Here is a 14,118-nt window from a genome sequence, read left to right as displayed (position 1 = left end):
CCAAGAGAAAGGGAACGCTGCTTTAGTCACCGGATGCGAAGAGCAGCGATGGAAAGAAAGCTGCCCAAGAAATGCCCCAAATGCGGCAAGCCAGGTCGTCCAAGTTGGAGATGCTGGAAAAATGGGGCCTCAAAGCAGAGAGAGGGAAATCGGGAGTCCGTTGCAATATGCATTGAGAACGAATGCCTAGAGCTTAATGATGGAGGGAAGGTCCCTGTTATCAATGCTGGTTTCAACTGTAAGGAATGCGTAGGCAGGGAATGCTTGCCTGTCGTGGCCGGCATGATTGGGGGCCGGATAGTTAGAGTCCTGAGACACAGGCTGCAACACAGTGGTGGTAAGAAAAGACTTGGTACGGAAGGAAGATATTATCAATACGAAGTCTCCAGTTTACTTACTTGACCGCTAGGTCCTAATGCTTCCAGAAGCTTGGGTCGATGTCGACACCCCGTACTTTAAGGGACGACTTCGCACTAAGTGCATGGAGAATCCCCTATATGATTCGGTGTTGGGAAATGTGGAAGGCGTTAGGCCAGCAGACGACCCCGATCCAAACTGGCACAAGACAACAGAAAGGGAGGTTACGAAGTCCACTGAGTTAAATGTTGGAGAGTTAGCGCCTGACACCGAGAGCACCGCACCCGTTTTAGATGCCACTGAAGCTTGCCCAGTAGTGACTAGAGCGAAGGCATACAAGGATAAAACACTGAAAAAGTTTAAAGTTCTGCAAGGCCTAGTGTATCCCGCGAAGAGTTGTTTCAAGAGTAAGGGAATGACGTGACCCTACACTCATGCTTCAATCACGTGGGTGCGCCGCAAGTGAACAAGGGAAAGGGTAGACAAGGGTAGACACCAGTTTTTCATTGCTAACGGCGTTCTCCAGAGGAAATACGTTGCCGAGTTGGGCGGGGATACACTCAAGTTGTGCCCCAAAAGTACAGATCAGCTGTTCTCAAGCTGGCACATGATGGGTTGATGGGAGGCCACCAAGGCGCAAATAACACCCTACTGAAACTTCAAACAGAATTCTTCTGGCCCGCAATGCAGGCTTACGCTAAACGGTTCGTTGCCTCTTGCGATGTATGCCAACGCACAACTCCGAAGGGTCCCACCGCACGAGCGCCTTTGGTCAGAGTTCTTGTCATTGAGACCTCGTTTCAGAGGGTGGCGATTGGCACTGTTGGCCCACTCAACGCGAAGTCCACTCAAGGCAATCAGTACATCCTGACCATGGTGGACTATGCTACTCGGTACCCTGATGCAGTTGCGCTTCCTAGCATCGAGACCGAAAGAGTAAAAGCTGTTGTCGAAATGTTTTCCCGTGTAGGAGTGCCCAGAGAGGTCCTCAGTTATAGGGGCACTAATTTTAAGTCCGAAGTCATGAGAGAGGTTAGCCGTTTGCTGTCAGTAAAACAGCTGCATACCTCTCCCTACAGCCCGATAGCGAACGGCCTAGTTGAACGGTTTAACGGCACGCTTAAACAAATGCTGAAGCGCATGTGTCGAGAGAGGCCAACCGACAGGAATCGCTACCTGGCTCTATTCCTGTTCACATACAGGGAAGTACCCCAAGAAAGCCTCGGCTTTTCCCCATTCGAACTCTTATATGGGTAAAATGTGCATGGACCTCTGGCTGTAATTAGAGAGCTTTGGACTAATGCAACCATCCCTAACGAGTTGCGAACTACGTATGAGTATGTCCTTGCTTTACGGGACAGACTGGAGAATACCTCTAAACTTGCCCACGAAGAGCTGGAGTGTGCAGGAGAGCGTTACAGCCACTACTACGACATCAAGAGCCGCAAACGCTCACTCAAACCGACAGCGCAGGTTCTTGTTCTTCTTTCCACAGTGAATAATAAGCTGCTCATGCAATGGAAGGGGCCTTTTTCGGTCATCAGCCGCAGGGGCGATGTCGACTATGAAGTGGATTTGGGTAATGTCACTATTCCATATCAACATGCTAAAGAAATACCAGCAAATGAAAGACGACACCATGGTAGCAGCCGTCGGTGCAGTAATTTTGGCGAAAGAAGACAGACGCTGGAAAGATAGAGTTTCCTAAGCCCTCCCAAACACAGTCTATTGAGGATGTACACATTTCCGAGAGACTGACCAGAATAGAGCAGAATGAAGCCAAGAAACTTCTACAACAGTACGAAGGTATATTTTCGGACCTTCCGGGAAAGACCACGCTGATCGAGTGCCAACTGAAGTTACAAAGCGACAGGCCGATAAATGTAAAGCAATATCCGCTACCGTATGCTTTGAGGCAGGCAATTGCATCAGCAGTGGACGACTTGCTCCGACAAGATATCATTGAGCCATTGGAGTCGCCCTACAACTCCCCTGTGATCGCCGTACGTAAGCCTGACAGGACGCATCAGCTATGCATTGACTTCCGGAAACTAAACGAAGTCATTGCAGACGACGCCGAGCCCTTACTTCGTGTGGACGACCTTATTGCCTCGGTAGGCCGCAAAAAATTCTTTTCTAAGTTGGACTTATCTAAGGGATATTGGCAGGTACCACTGTCACCCAATTCAAAGGCGGTGACTGCTTCCACGGTTGGCACGGAGCGCTTTCAATTCCGATATATGCCCTTCGGTATTAAGACTGCGCCAGCCATTTTTACGAAGCTGATGCGAAGCATCTTGGCCGATATTTCCGACGTGGCGTACTACTTCGACGATGTACTCATTGCAAATGCGACATGGGAGCAGCATCACCAAACATTGTAGGAAGTCTTTGCCCGAATTGAGGCAGCTGCTCTAACCATCAAACCGCTTAAATGCAAGATCGGAATGGTAACCGTCGCGTTCTTGGGCCACCAAATTGCGTCCGGAGAGTTGTCGCCACTCACCAAGACCCTACAGAAGATACAAGAATAGTCACGTCCTACGGCAAAGAAGCAGGTCTGATCCTTCTTGAGACTCATAAATTGACTGGTCTAACTTTTAACTCTGTTCTCAAACCTCATACAGGGACGACGGGGATCCCACGCTTCTGTTGACCGTAAAGGCGAGTTTGTGACATGCAATAATTATTACACAGTTGTTTATTTTCTGACATGGCTCTGTGGCTATAGATAGCATTTCAATGCGTTCGCCATCTTCTCAATATTATAAAACTATTCATCAAGCTATTAAGTGTAAGTTGGCAAGAGCAATGGTTGGCTTGAAACGATTATGAAGAAAATTTGGAAAAATTCTGCTTGATGCCTTAATTTCTAATCCGCACTTTTACAAGCTAACACGTAATGAAAGTGCTAAAAAGCAGCTAGTTCACATGTAGGTACAATTCCATTTTCCAGCCAATAAAGTTTGTTGCAGAGAAAAAAGTCAATACTACAGCCTTTCTATGAGCTGCTTTAGACACTAAGCAACTCAAACTTTTCCCTTTCCTGCTCAACTATGCAAAAGCTGTTTTCTGTAAAACTTTCATAACATCAGATGTGGTTAGGTGACAGAAGTCATTGCAGCATTACCACATTAAGACCTACATAAGTTTGAAAGCTTGGAGTTCAATATGGTCACAAGACAGACCAACAAGCACTCTGTTTCCTTTTTATCATTTATTGGGCTCGTTCTTACCATGATTTGTGCTAAACTACTGAGCACTCTTGCTGAATGTACTAATGTTCAGTAAAATACGGGCCTGACCTGGAGTCAAAAAACCAAAGTTCTTGAAATTTCATAAATGCTGCACATCACCATCAGCAGCCACGACAACAGCCTAACTGCAACCACTGCAGGACAAAGGCCCCTCTCACTCACCTTGAGTTAACCTTGAGTTGGGTTAACCATGTCCTACACCAACTTTTGCTCATGGAATGAGTTTTCTATGCCATGACAACTTTTCGTGGCAACGGAGCAAAAGCTCTCTTCTTACATAAAGTAATAGTCTCTGCCTCCAGTTACCAGCTTTGTCTCAAAACATTGTACTAGTCAATGTTCATTATTTAAGGCACATTTCTAAGAAAACTGCCAACTTTCAAAGTTTACAGTACAAAAAAAAAAAAAAAAAAGAAACAGTTCTCAATTGAAAAAGTTTTGATGGGCAGGTCTAGTTACAAAAAGCTCTGATAGATGATGCCAGCTATTCCAGCGATGGAATGAATTTACGATGGGGTTGGGCCCCCGGTCACATCGCACAAAAAATTGATGGGCCGCTGTTAATGAAAGAAGAAGATGGCCCACACACCATCTTCGCGAACTGTAGTACATCAACGCAGTCTTCCACAGAGATCTTTGAGGCTAGGCAGCATTGCCATCAACGGTCTTGAAGTCCATTTCTGCCTTGAAGTCATGAGTTAGAAATGAGTGGTGGGAAAACTTCTAAGTTCGATTTTCTCGGCGAGAAATCCGCCTTAATCTAGAAGCTTAAGATTAAGGCGGATTTCTCGCCGAGAAAATCGAACTTAGAATTAGAACTTAGAACTTAGATCAAAATTTGATTAAGAGAAAAATTGGATGGTGGGATCTGCAGCATCCCTTTAAAGTAATAACAAGGCAGCAAAAGAATGCTTAATGTAGTTGCACATAGTAGACACAGCAAAAATTCCATGCACATTGCTGATTTATTTCAATACAGCTTTCCTGAACTGTACTCGTGACAATGAACATTTTTTTATACATAAAAACAGGTCACTTCAGAGTCTCACAAAAAACAACAAACACGATGCAGTGTCGTCAATTCTTTTCAATAACAAACTGAATAATAACTGAATGAAGGATATTTTTTATATGGCACTCGCTCTGCAGTGCGAGGTATATCACATGAGTCCACAAGCTTGGAAAATATTATGTAAATGCTTCTGAGCATGCCACTTGCTTCCTTCAGCAATGATGAGCTGCTTGACCATCTTAGCGAGGCCATTACTCACTGTCATCAGATGTTGGCTGTTCAAGGCTAAGGATGAAGTCCCATTCTTCTGCGATAAGGAAACGCAAACAGTTTAGCGTCACAATCAAGGAGCATTTTGTCATAACCAATGTAACTAAAGGCCTTCAGACATAGTAAACAGTGGTATCAAAGAGTTTTAGGGGAGCATTCTATCCTGCTGCAATCCTTGGAATGCTCTCCCTGAGTGAGAGAAAAAGAGAGACTTTCTCGCTGTCTTTCTCTCGAAGGGAGGGAAAGAGGAGAGTCTCTTTCTCGATCTCTCTCTTCCTCATAACTGACTATCAACATTTTGACGTTAGTTAGGGGTATTGTTTGTTACCGGTCTTTGACGTCATTGCTTTGACTAACAGGTAAACTAGATACTGTCTGCATACAGTTTCTGCGGACTCCACGAGCAGTTAAAGGCAAAAAGAATAAGAATAAGGCAAAACAAGTCATAGGAGTGCTATACACTTGGTGCCTTCTATGTTCCACCTACACTCTGCGCTTTCTTCTGTATTTTGTCTCAGTCAGCTTTTTTGCTAAAAATTCTGCATCACGGCAAGTAAGCCAGTGAAACAATAAAGTGCGAAAGAAAAGGAGGTTCTTCTTTAACAAAATGCAGGCCTGTGCTGTAGGCCTACTTTTGTTTTTTCCTTAAATCTCCCCGACTTGCACAGCCCCACCTAGGGGCTGTGCCAGTCTAATTTGCCAGTATCGAGTAAGCTACACAAAAAGCATAATTATCTCGCAGATATCAAGCGAGCATTGTCTCACATACCTTTTGCAACTGGCTGTACAGAAAGACGTGGCCTTGTGAGAAGAGCCATGTTTGCGAGTGGACCCTTGGGATTCTGCGCCTTGTGCTTTTCGTGAAGTTTCTTCAGTTCGGCCAGAGTGATCTGGCGGTCAAGTTTGCGAACAAACCTTACGTCCACCATGAACCACTTTGGGTTTTCAGTGGTGCTTGCACTAGCAAGGATGAAAATAAAAGAAAGTCGCTTTAAAGCAAAGTACTATCAAGTCAACCTTAAATGTGCTGGAGGTAAAAAAATATAGCGCGAAAACGAAGACGAGACCACACAACAGACCCTGTGCTGTGTGGTCTCGTCTTCATTTTCGCGCTGTTTTTCTTCACCTCTATTATGCACCAACTAGCCCGCCAAAATGCTCTCTTAAATGCGCTGCTGAGTTGGATTCGCAGTACTGATACCTGATGCACTTCGAGGTTACAACTTTTTTCTATAGCCAACAAATTATACGAAGGCATGATTTTCTATTGTAATCTAGATCCTCTGTAATCTACTAGAAAAGTTTAAATCCAGCTTTACTGACAAGCACATGATTTATGCGTACACTTGTTTCACAATAGACCAAGAATCCATCAAGAGTGCTTACTCTCAGCAAAAATTTTAAGGCATTTTTTTAGACCGAAATGTTTTGTTCGCAAACAACACTTCTGGGTCAATTCTTGAAAACAAAAGCAAGGAGATACTTCATTGTAAGTTCCGAACAGTTACTGTCTTCAAGGTTGCGTGTAGAGTGCTGATGTTAAACCGTTGTGACACAACTCGCTATCACATTTAACCCACTTTTTCGGTTTGATTTATAAGTAGCAGCAGACAAGCACAGGTGACATTTTAGCACAGTTTTAATGGTGCTGTCAGCTCAAAAATGAAAAGTATCTTTTTTTTTTGTTTTTCTTTTACAGCTTCTACAGTTCAAGAAAGCAAAATCAGGAACAGTTCGAGTTAGCACTATTCAAAATTCGGCACATGTGCGTAGTATGTGCTCTGACGTGGTAAGCGCTGCTGCTTTTCAAACATGCCTGGTAAGTTTATCTGTCTTCTGTTTTTGACATCAGTACCTCTAAAATTTGACACAGAGAGAAAGAGAAAAAGAAATAGACACTATCTTTCAATTATACTGACCTACCAGCCTCACACAAGAATCGGCACCTGTAAACAGCCCAACCGCGCAAGGTTGAGATCGCTGCTGAGCTGTCAGCTAATTGATTGGAACACATTACAGCAGTGAAAAAAATGTTGCTGTATTAGGAAGAAGAAATATGGTGCATTATCTAGGCCCTAACCATCACCCCAGGTAAGCTTGCCAAACAAATGGGGGCCACAGGTGTTACACTATTTGGAACAAAGATTGTGCCAACTATGTGAGAAATATGCCGCACCCTATTCCGTATCCTGTGTTACGCACCCTTTCATCGTGGCTGGTTTTGAACCTGGCCTAAAGAGTAGAGACACCAAATTTTTGTAGTGTTACCTGTCTATAGAATGATGTGACGCACATTATCGAACACTACTGGGCACATAAATTGCACGAAAAATCAGTGAATAATTTCTAACTGAATTTTTTTTCTCTCGTGCAGTTTCGGTTTCAACCGCCAATGACGGCCGTGCATCACAGACATGCTGAAGTCATGCAAGGCATACAAAAACTGAAGTATTTATGCCTGCTTTGTTCATTCTAATTCGCATAAATGCTTATGCAAGCCCGTCCAAAAGTTGAAATTACAAAAAAAAATGAATCAGCAACGGTTATCTCTCAGTTTTTCTTTATCACTCACATGACCGAAATGCGTGTATACTACGCCGCAACCGTTGCTCGGCAACTGAAATCGAAATGCATGAGTAAAAAAATTCAATTACAAATTTGTTCGCAGGTGTAGGTGGATTCTGCGTTGTGATTCATGTAAACCACTGTCTTGCGCACTGTCCCAATGGAAAAGACAAATTAAAATTCTGGTGTCTCCACTCCTTTAAATCTCACATAAAGTGCTATATCTTCACCCCAAATAAACAGCACATGTAAAGGCTTCAGCGGTGCTTCTGTCTTCTTATTTTTCTTGTGAAATAATAAATGCTCCTAAGAAAACCTGCATACCAACCTAGAAGCTAAGTTGCACTAAGCGTTCAAGGATTATAAAACAATTCAAAAAGGGGCTACAAATTATGCGCATTATGTAGCGTAAATGCCCAGGAGAAAAGGAAACACATTGAGAAAATTGGTAGGGCGGGGTCTTGGCCTGGGTTTTTTTTTTTTTTTTTTTGAACTTCTCCAGTTACCTTAGTGTACATAGTTAAAAGAAAAAACGTTTCTTAATCTTCAGCATCTCTGTTGCTGCGTAGGCTAAATAAAAAATTCCCGAACAAGGTCAATGTATGATTCATTACCAATAAGGCTCACTTTTTTTGCCTTCGATGCAGGTAGGGTTCAGGGGCTCTATAGAGCATACAAGATTAAGAGCATGCATGCATACAGATGGTAAATGACTTTTAATTTCAAAATGAAAAGATTAAATACTATCAGTGATTCAAGGCACTTAGACAAACAAAAATCACAAGGAGAACAATCAAGATCAGGAGAGGGTGAAAAGTTCCAGAACAAAACTAGCACCGTGAACTGCAATAGACCATGATTTCTCAGTGGTTTCTCCAAACAATTGTGAAGAGAAAGCACACCAAACAGCAGCAAACACTGCTTGCATACAGGAGAAATATGCCTCCCAAACTACAGGCTTTCAAATTTGTAAAACCCTTCAGGGGTGGGGTGTGGGGGGAGGATGGCCAAGTTTTCAGTTTGAAGAGACGTCTTTTTTTTTTTTTCAAAACCAAAGCGTAACTAAATTTTCACTAAAATATTTTGTTTACTAGTATTCAACATGACTGTTAAATTTCGCTTGTGGCTACGAAAATGTGAAAAAGCTTGTCACTGTTGCAGACTTTGCCCGTTTCATAAGCTTCTCTCCATAAGTTTGGTCAAAGCAAGCTTCACATTCATGTTCTTTTAACATCAGCGGACCTGGTGCTCTTGTGAAGTGACGTGGAGTTTATGTGAGCCTTGCTGCAATGTATGCAATAGTTTACATCAAAAAGCATGTAGAGCAAAAGATCAACTTGCCTCCACTAAGCATGGTGATTTCAAAGTGTATAGTTTCATGCCTAAAAGCACTGTACAGGGTTCAAGCATACCATGTCACTGCGAGGCCGCTAAGGCAATGAAAAACTGGAGTCGTACCATGACAAACAAAGGCGTGAAAGGTAACAGGCACGGGCAACAGGAGTACAGTAATAGGACGCAGATCACAACAGATGTGTGTAGGCAGTTATTAAGTCTAAGGTATGAAGCCCTGACCCCCGAAGAGATGATAGAAATCGGCACAATGTTGCAGATACTGCTGATGGCCCCACAGATGGCACATACTTCCCTCTTATGGTGCTGCAAACACCATCAGCAACGACATCATTTTAATAGAATTTCAATTTTTTTTGTAAATAAACTTTGTCTTATGTAAAATATGAAGCTAGATTCGCAAAAGCATATTAGGCACCAAGAGAGACATAGTCCTTTGCTTCACTACTGCCGCTTCAAGCCTGTCCATTGCAGTGCATAATGTGCTAGCAAAAGCCCATAGTCTTGGCTATATGCATGGACAATATCTTGAAGATGAACACTGTGAACATGTGCAGCACATATTTACCATAGTTTAAATCCTGAAACCATAAATCCTTCCGTTTCACTAGCTAAGCTTCTATACAAGCATTTTCTGCGCTCGTCAATTATCATTGCTGCACAATTATAAAAAGCTGATTAAAAAAAATGCTTTAGTAGGAAACAGTCACAGCCAATTTTTTGACAGATGTAAGAAATGATGCCCTCTTGTTATGTTAAAATAGCGCTAGAAACACAGACAGATAGAAAGACAAACACACCTTTTGTGTTTCTAGCGCTGTTTTAACATGTCCGAACAACTCACCCAACAAGCCACTATGCCCTCTTGCTTTGCTGGCTTGATTTAGGTGACCTCATACTACTTGCCCCCACTACACATCCTTCATAGGGGACATCAGAATAAATTATTGGTTATGCAAGCATTGAGGAAAAAACCTTGTGTAATACTTCAGACGATGTTATTACCTGTCGTAGTGATTGCTCTTCGTGTCAAACTGAGTGTGGTCAGGATAACCCTCCTTGACTACCTGAAGTGAAGCAAACAGGATAGCATTAAGTATATACACATACTAAGCAGTGTTGCCTGCATTTGCCGAATGGGAGGTTATTTATTTTGCAGACCATACAGATACTAGCGCAAATGACGTGCCAAAACAGACATGCCTCCTTTTGCAGTCCCATATTCTTACCTCGACAATGCCAACTATTGCTGGAAATTTGCAGTTGCTGTGGTAAAAGAAGCAACGATGGCCGACTTTCATCTGGTCTCTCATAATATTCCGTGCCTGGAAAGGACAATGTGTCACAAGGGTCGGAATATGGCAGCACATGTAGGCAAGCCAGCAGTTTAACATGCCAAGGAAAACATTGGTAAATATTGGCATTTTTATGTGGCATTCATTATAATGACTATGCATAATGGCGATGGGTAATGCATCCGTATGTAAACGTGCTTTAACTATCTGAAAACACATAATCACAACTTTTGTTGAATGAACTACATAATGAAGAGAGGCATCGCTTCTTTCTTCAACGTACATGGCTTCAGCGTGGCTGTAAGCCACCATCAGAATAACTCCTTGAGGCTGCTTGTACAACTACCATTGCTGTGCACTCCTTTTGCATTCAATAATTTGTGTGAAACGGATAAAGCAAGCCAAGCAACATCCAGATAATCTTTACGAGAAACCCAGTGGGGGCAGAGTACTTTCCAGAGGCGGGCTGCATAGCGTCCGTGGTTGCCTACTAGTTATGTTTGCATCAGAGTTATAGTGGTGCAAGATAGGCAGGCCACTTGGAATGGTGAACGCATCCTTCTTTGGTACTGAACACGAACAGCAACAATAAATTATGTGATAAACAACAGTGCTGCGACTAGAAACCAAAATACACCGCACGGACATCTACCACAAATTCTTTCGTTTGTGTCATGCGGACATGACGATGATGCAGTACCTGAAGGCAGCACAGAAACATGATTAACAGTGCTTTTAGCAGTTAACAGCAGCATTTTTTTTCGAAGATGCTCTGTTGCTGACAACTTCCTTTGCCGAAACACAGGAATGCTTGCAGTTTTGAAGCTGTTCTGCACAGCAGACGGCATTTGCAAAGTGTGGAGGTGGCGCAGTTCTTAGCTTGCATGTTTCTAACGAAAAAGAAATAATTTTAAATAAAAGAAATCCCACAAAAAAAAATTAGAAAAAAAAAAGACAGAAGACAGTCTTATGCTGCCGGAGGAAGCTGATCTCATAATATTCACTACATTGTGGGATTCTGAATATTTTGTCAGCAACTTACCTGGTAGTTTCGCACTCCATCCCAACATGACGTTTTGTCAGGGCACTGGATTAAGTCATCAATGCTGAACTGAAGAGAGCAACGGACCAAAAATAATTAGAACTATGAATGAAACATTTAAGTGATCCCATAAAAAAGACATTATTGTGCCTCCGCTTCGAGTGCGCGCTGCCAGAACTCCTTAAAAAAGTTTGCAGTTTGAGCCGTGTTTCAAGCTGGCGCTCAATGTTGCAACCTAACTGCTACATCGCAGAGGGAGTTCGAATGATGTGCGACCTACATGAAAATGAGCTTGGCTTCTTTGATTACTCCACACAGCAAGAAAACTTTCAATTCTTTCTTCACCCTCTGATGCATGCCATACTTGCTCATCAGATTGCGTACTCTGCTCATCTGACACTAACATGTTTTTTTTTTTTTTCAGGGAGAATTAAAGTACAAGTAATTGGTATGCGCTTATGACAGCAGAAAAGCATGAAAAGTTAGCATATACCAAAGTAAATAGACAAGACGCTTTCCATCCCATTGCCCTCATCATGTGAGGAGCTGTGAAACTTTACTAGTGAGCTATTAATCGAGGTAGTCACCTTGTACTGTTGTCAGAAACTTTGAAACAGCTCTTGCAATGCACCTAAATCTGATTAGTAGCCCAGCAGAAACGTGCAGTCGCGGACAGTGCATTTAGCCTCAGCTTCATGCTATGCTTTGCACCTGACTGACTTCTAGTTGAGAACATGCCATTAAGGTGAAACATCAAAACTGCCTTCGACACAAGGCAAGTAAATTTGAATTGAAAGCAGACATTTTTCAGAATTTCTTGGTAAATACCTTACTCCACAGCGATAAAAAGATACTGAAACGAAATAAGAATACCTTCATGTCTTCACCGTTTTCTATGCGGCTTTCTGGTTCAGATTTCAGCAGCCAGTGTACAATCTCTTCTTTTTCCTGATATAGTACTTTCAATACTTTCTTATTCGGTTCATCTGAAGGCAAAGTCATCAAAGAAAGTTATGATACCAAATTTTATCACAATGAAAGGCATAAAATTGAGCACGAACGAAAGAGAACACATCAGCGCCCCCCCCCCCCCCCCCCTTTTGTTTTTCTGGTCTACTCGCGCGGCGCCCTAAAATACAAAAATTACGTGACAATTGTGTTTCCCCTTATCCTGGCGCAGATTCAAAACCGCCCGAAGTGGCCAACAGACTTCCGATAGTGAGAGCCAAGAAAAACCCAGCGTTCAGCAACTTTGCTTCCACTTCAGGCACCCATTTTTGATATAGCTCAGATTGAAAACGGTGGACGTAAAATTAATGCAGAGAAGTTCTTGCCGGCCTCTGTCGTTGCGCCTGAGGCCCTTCCTCTCTTCTGTCGAGGCATGCGTAAGCCGGAACAACACGGTCGATATTCCTGAGGGCAGCAAAGTTTGGATCTCCAAGCAAACGGCTGAGAAATCGCGCTCGACTATTCTGGTTTAGTACGCCAGACTACAGTATGGTCTAAGAACAACTTCTGCAACACATCAAGAACAGACGGTAGTAAACTACGGTTCAGATCACGCAAAGATAAATACTTAAATCACGTTCAAACGGTTTGAAAATGTGCGCTGCACCCGCTGCAACGTGGTAACATCGCGCGCGTTGTCGAAGCGGTTTTGGCTGCGTTGCGTGGTGTCTCGATTCGAATGTTTGGGGAGTCGGGGAGCTACCAGTGCTGCCATCTCATAGATTTGTTTAGAATTATTGTTTTGAATATAGTATGGTGTAGTTTCAAAGAGCCGTCCTTTCACGAAAAAATAATATCTCAATTTCTCCTCAATAAAGTTTCTTCCTTCTCCACCGACCTCGCAGTTTTTGCTACTTTGCGGAAGCAAAATCATGGTAGAAATGCAAAATGACGAAGAAACGGCGGGGTTTTCAAACTGTGGAGTGTGCTGAAGTCGCGACGCCTTCCTGTGTGGGAAATAGCTGTTCTCAATAACAAATAATGTGCAAGTGTAAATGCACGAAGGACGAACAGGAAAAAACTACAACAACGAAAAAGTGAAAATTTTATTTCAGGAATCGCAGAACGCATAGCCTGAACAATGTAGTGTGCTCTAGCCACTTGGTCAGCATTCGGAAAGGGACAAAGAGAGCGAATTTGGAAGAAGGCGGTGACGATTACCCGGGTTCGATCCCGACCGTGGCGGCTGCGTTTCGATGGAGGCGAAACGAAGAGGCGTCCGTGTGCTGTGCGATGTCAGCGCACGTTAAAGATCCCCAGGTGGTCGAAATTCCTTCGTAGCCCTCCACTACGGCTCCCCTTTCTCTCTTCCCACTTTCACTCCCACCTTCCTTCCATTACGGCGCGGTTCAGGTGTTCACAGCTACAAGTGTGACAGATACTGCGCCTTTCCCTTCCTGTGAGCCAATGACTATTATTATTATTATTATTATTATTATTATTATTATTATTATTATTATTATTATTATTATTATTATTATTATTATTATTATTATTATTATTATTATTATTATTATTTTCAACTCTTTGCAGCAACACAATTTCATTGAAAACTGTTGCGGTAATATTCTTGACATCTGTCTATCGAATTTTGAAAGTGTTCGAGTCTCGAGTTCGGACATACCGCTGACTCGCTGTGACAAATTTCACCCTCCGCTTCTAGTTACTACTGCTGTCTCTGCCTCACCTTCTACTAACTCAGATCGGGTGGGGAATTCGCCCCGTTTCGCGTATGCACGTGGTGATTATGTCGGTCTTTTCAATTTCTTCTCTTCCGTCGACTGGTCCCTTTTAAATGACATTAATGATTCAGATGGACAAGTCAGTCGCTTTACAGAAATAGTTCTTGATGGTATGCGTCGGTACATACCTTTGCATACTCCTACGCGTAGGAAGTTCCCTTCCTGGTTTTCAAGGGAACTAATAACGGCGTTAAAGCTCAAGGAACGGGCCCATCGT

General features: G+C 42.9%; 1 protein-coding gene across 1 annotated transcript; it reads right to left on the bottom strand.

Annotated features, from left to right (window-relative positions):
* Positions 1–4,560: 4,560 nt before the first annotated feature.
* On the bottom strand, positions 4,561–12,834 carry LOC146191857 (thymocyte nuclear protein 1-like). The gene is made up of 7 exons (XM_084602301.1): positions 12,486–12,834; positions 12,025–12,137; positions 11,152–11,220; positions 10,044–10,139; positions 9,820–9,881; positions 5,666–5,856; positions 4,561–4,933 (listed from the first exon to the last, which is right to left on the bottom strand). Exons 1-7 carry the CDS (start codon positions 12,532–12,534, stop codon positions 4,878–4,880), a joined length of 636 nt encoding a protein of 211 aa, XP_084458427.1. The 5' UTR covers positions 12,535–12,834; the 3' UTR covers positions 4,561–4,877.
* Between the last annotated feature and the right edge of the window lie 1,284 nt (positions 12,835–14,118).

This window comes from Amblyomma maculatum, chromosome 4 (genome assembly GCF_055883805.1).
Source record: "Amblyomma maculatum isolate TAMU_Amacu chromosome 4, ASM5588380v1, whole genome shotgun sequence".
NCBI lineage: Eukaryota > Metazoa > Arthropoda > Arachnida > Ixodida > Ixodidae > Amblyomma > Amblyomma maculatum.
This window is presented reverse-complemented; position numbering and strand designations above follow the sequence as displayed.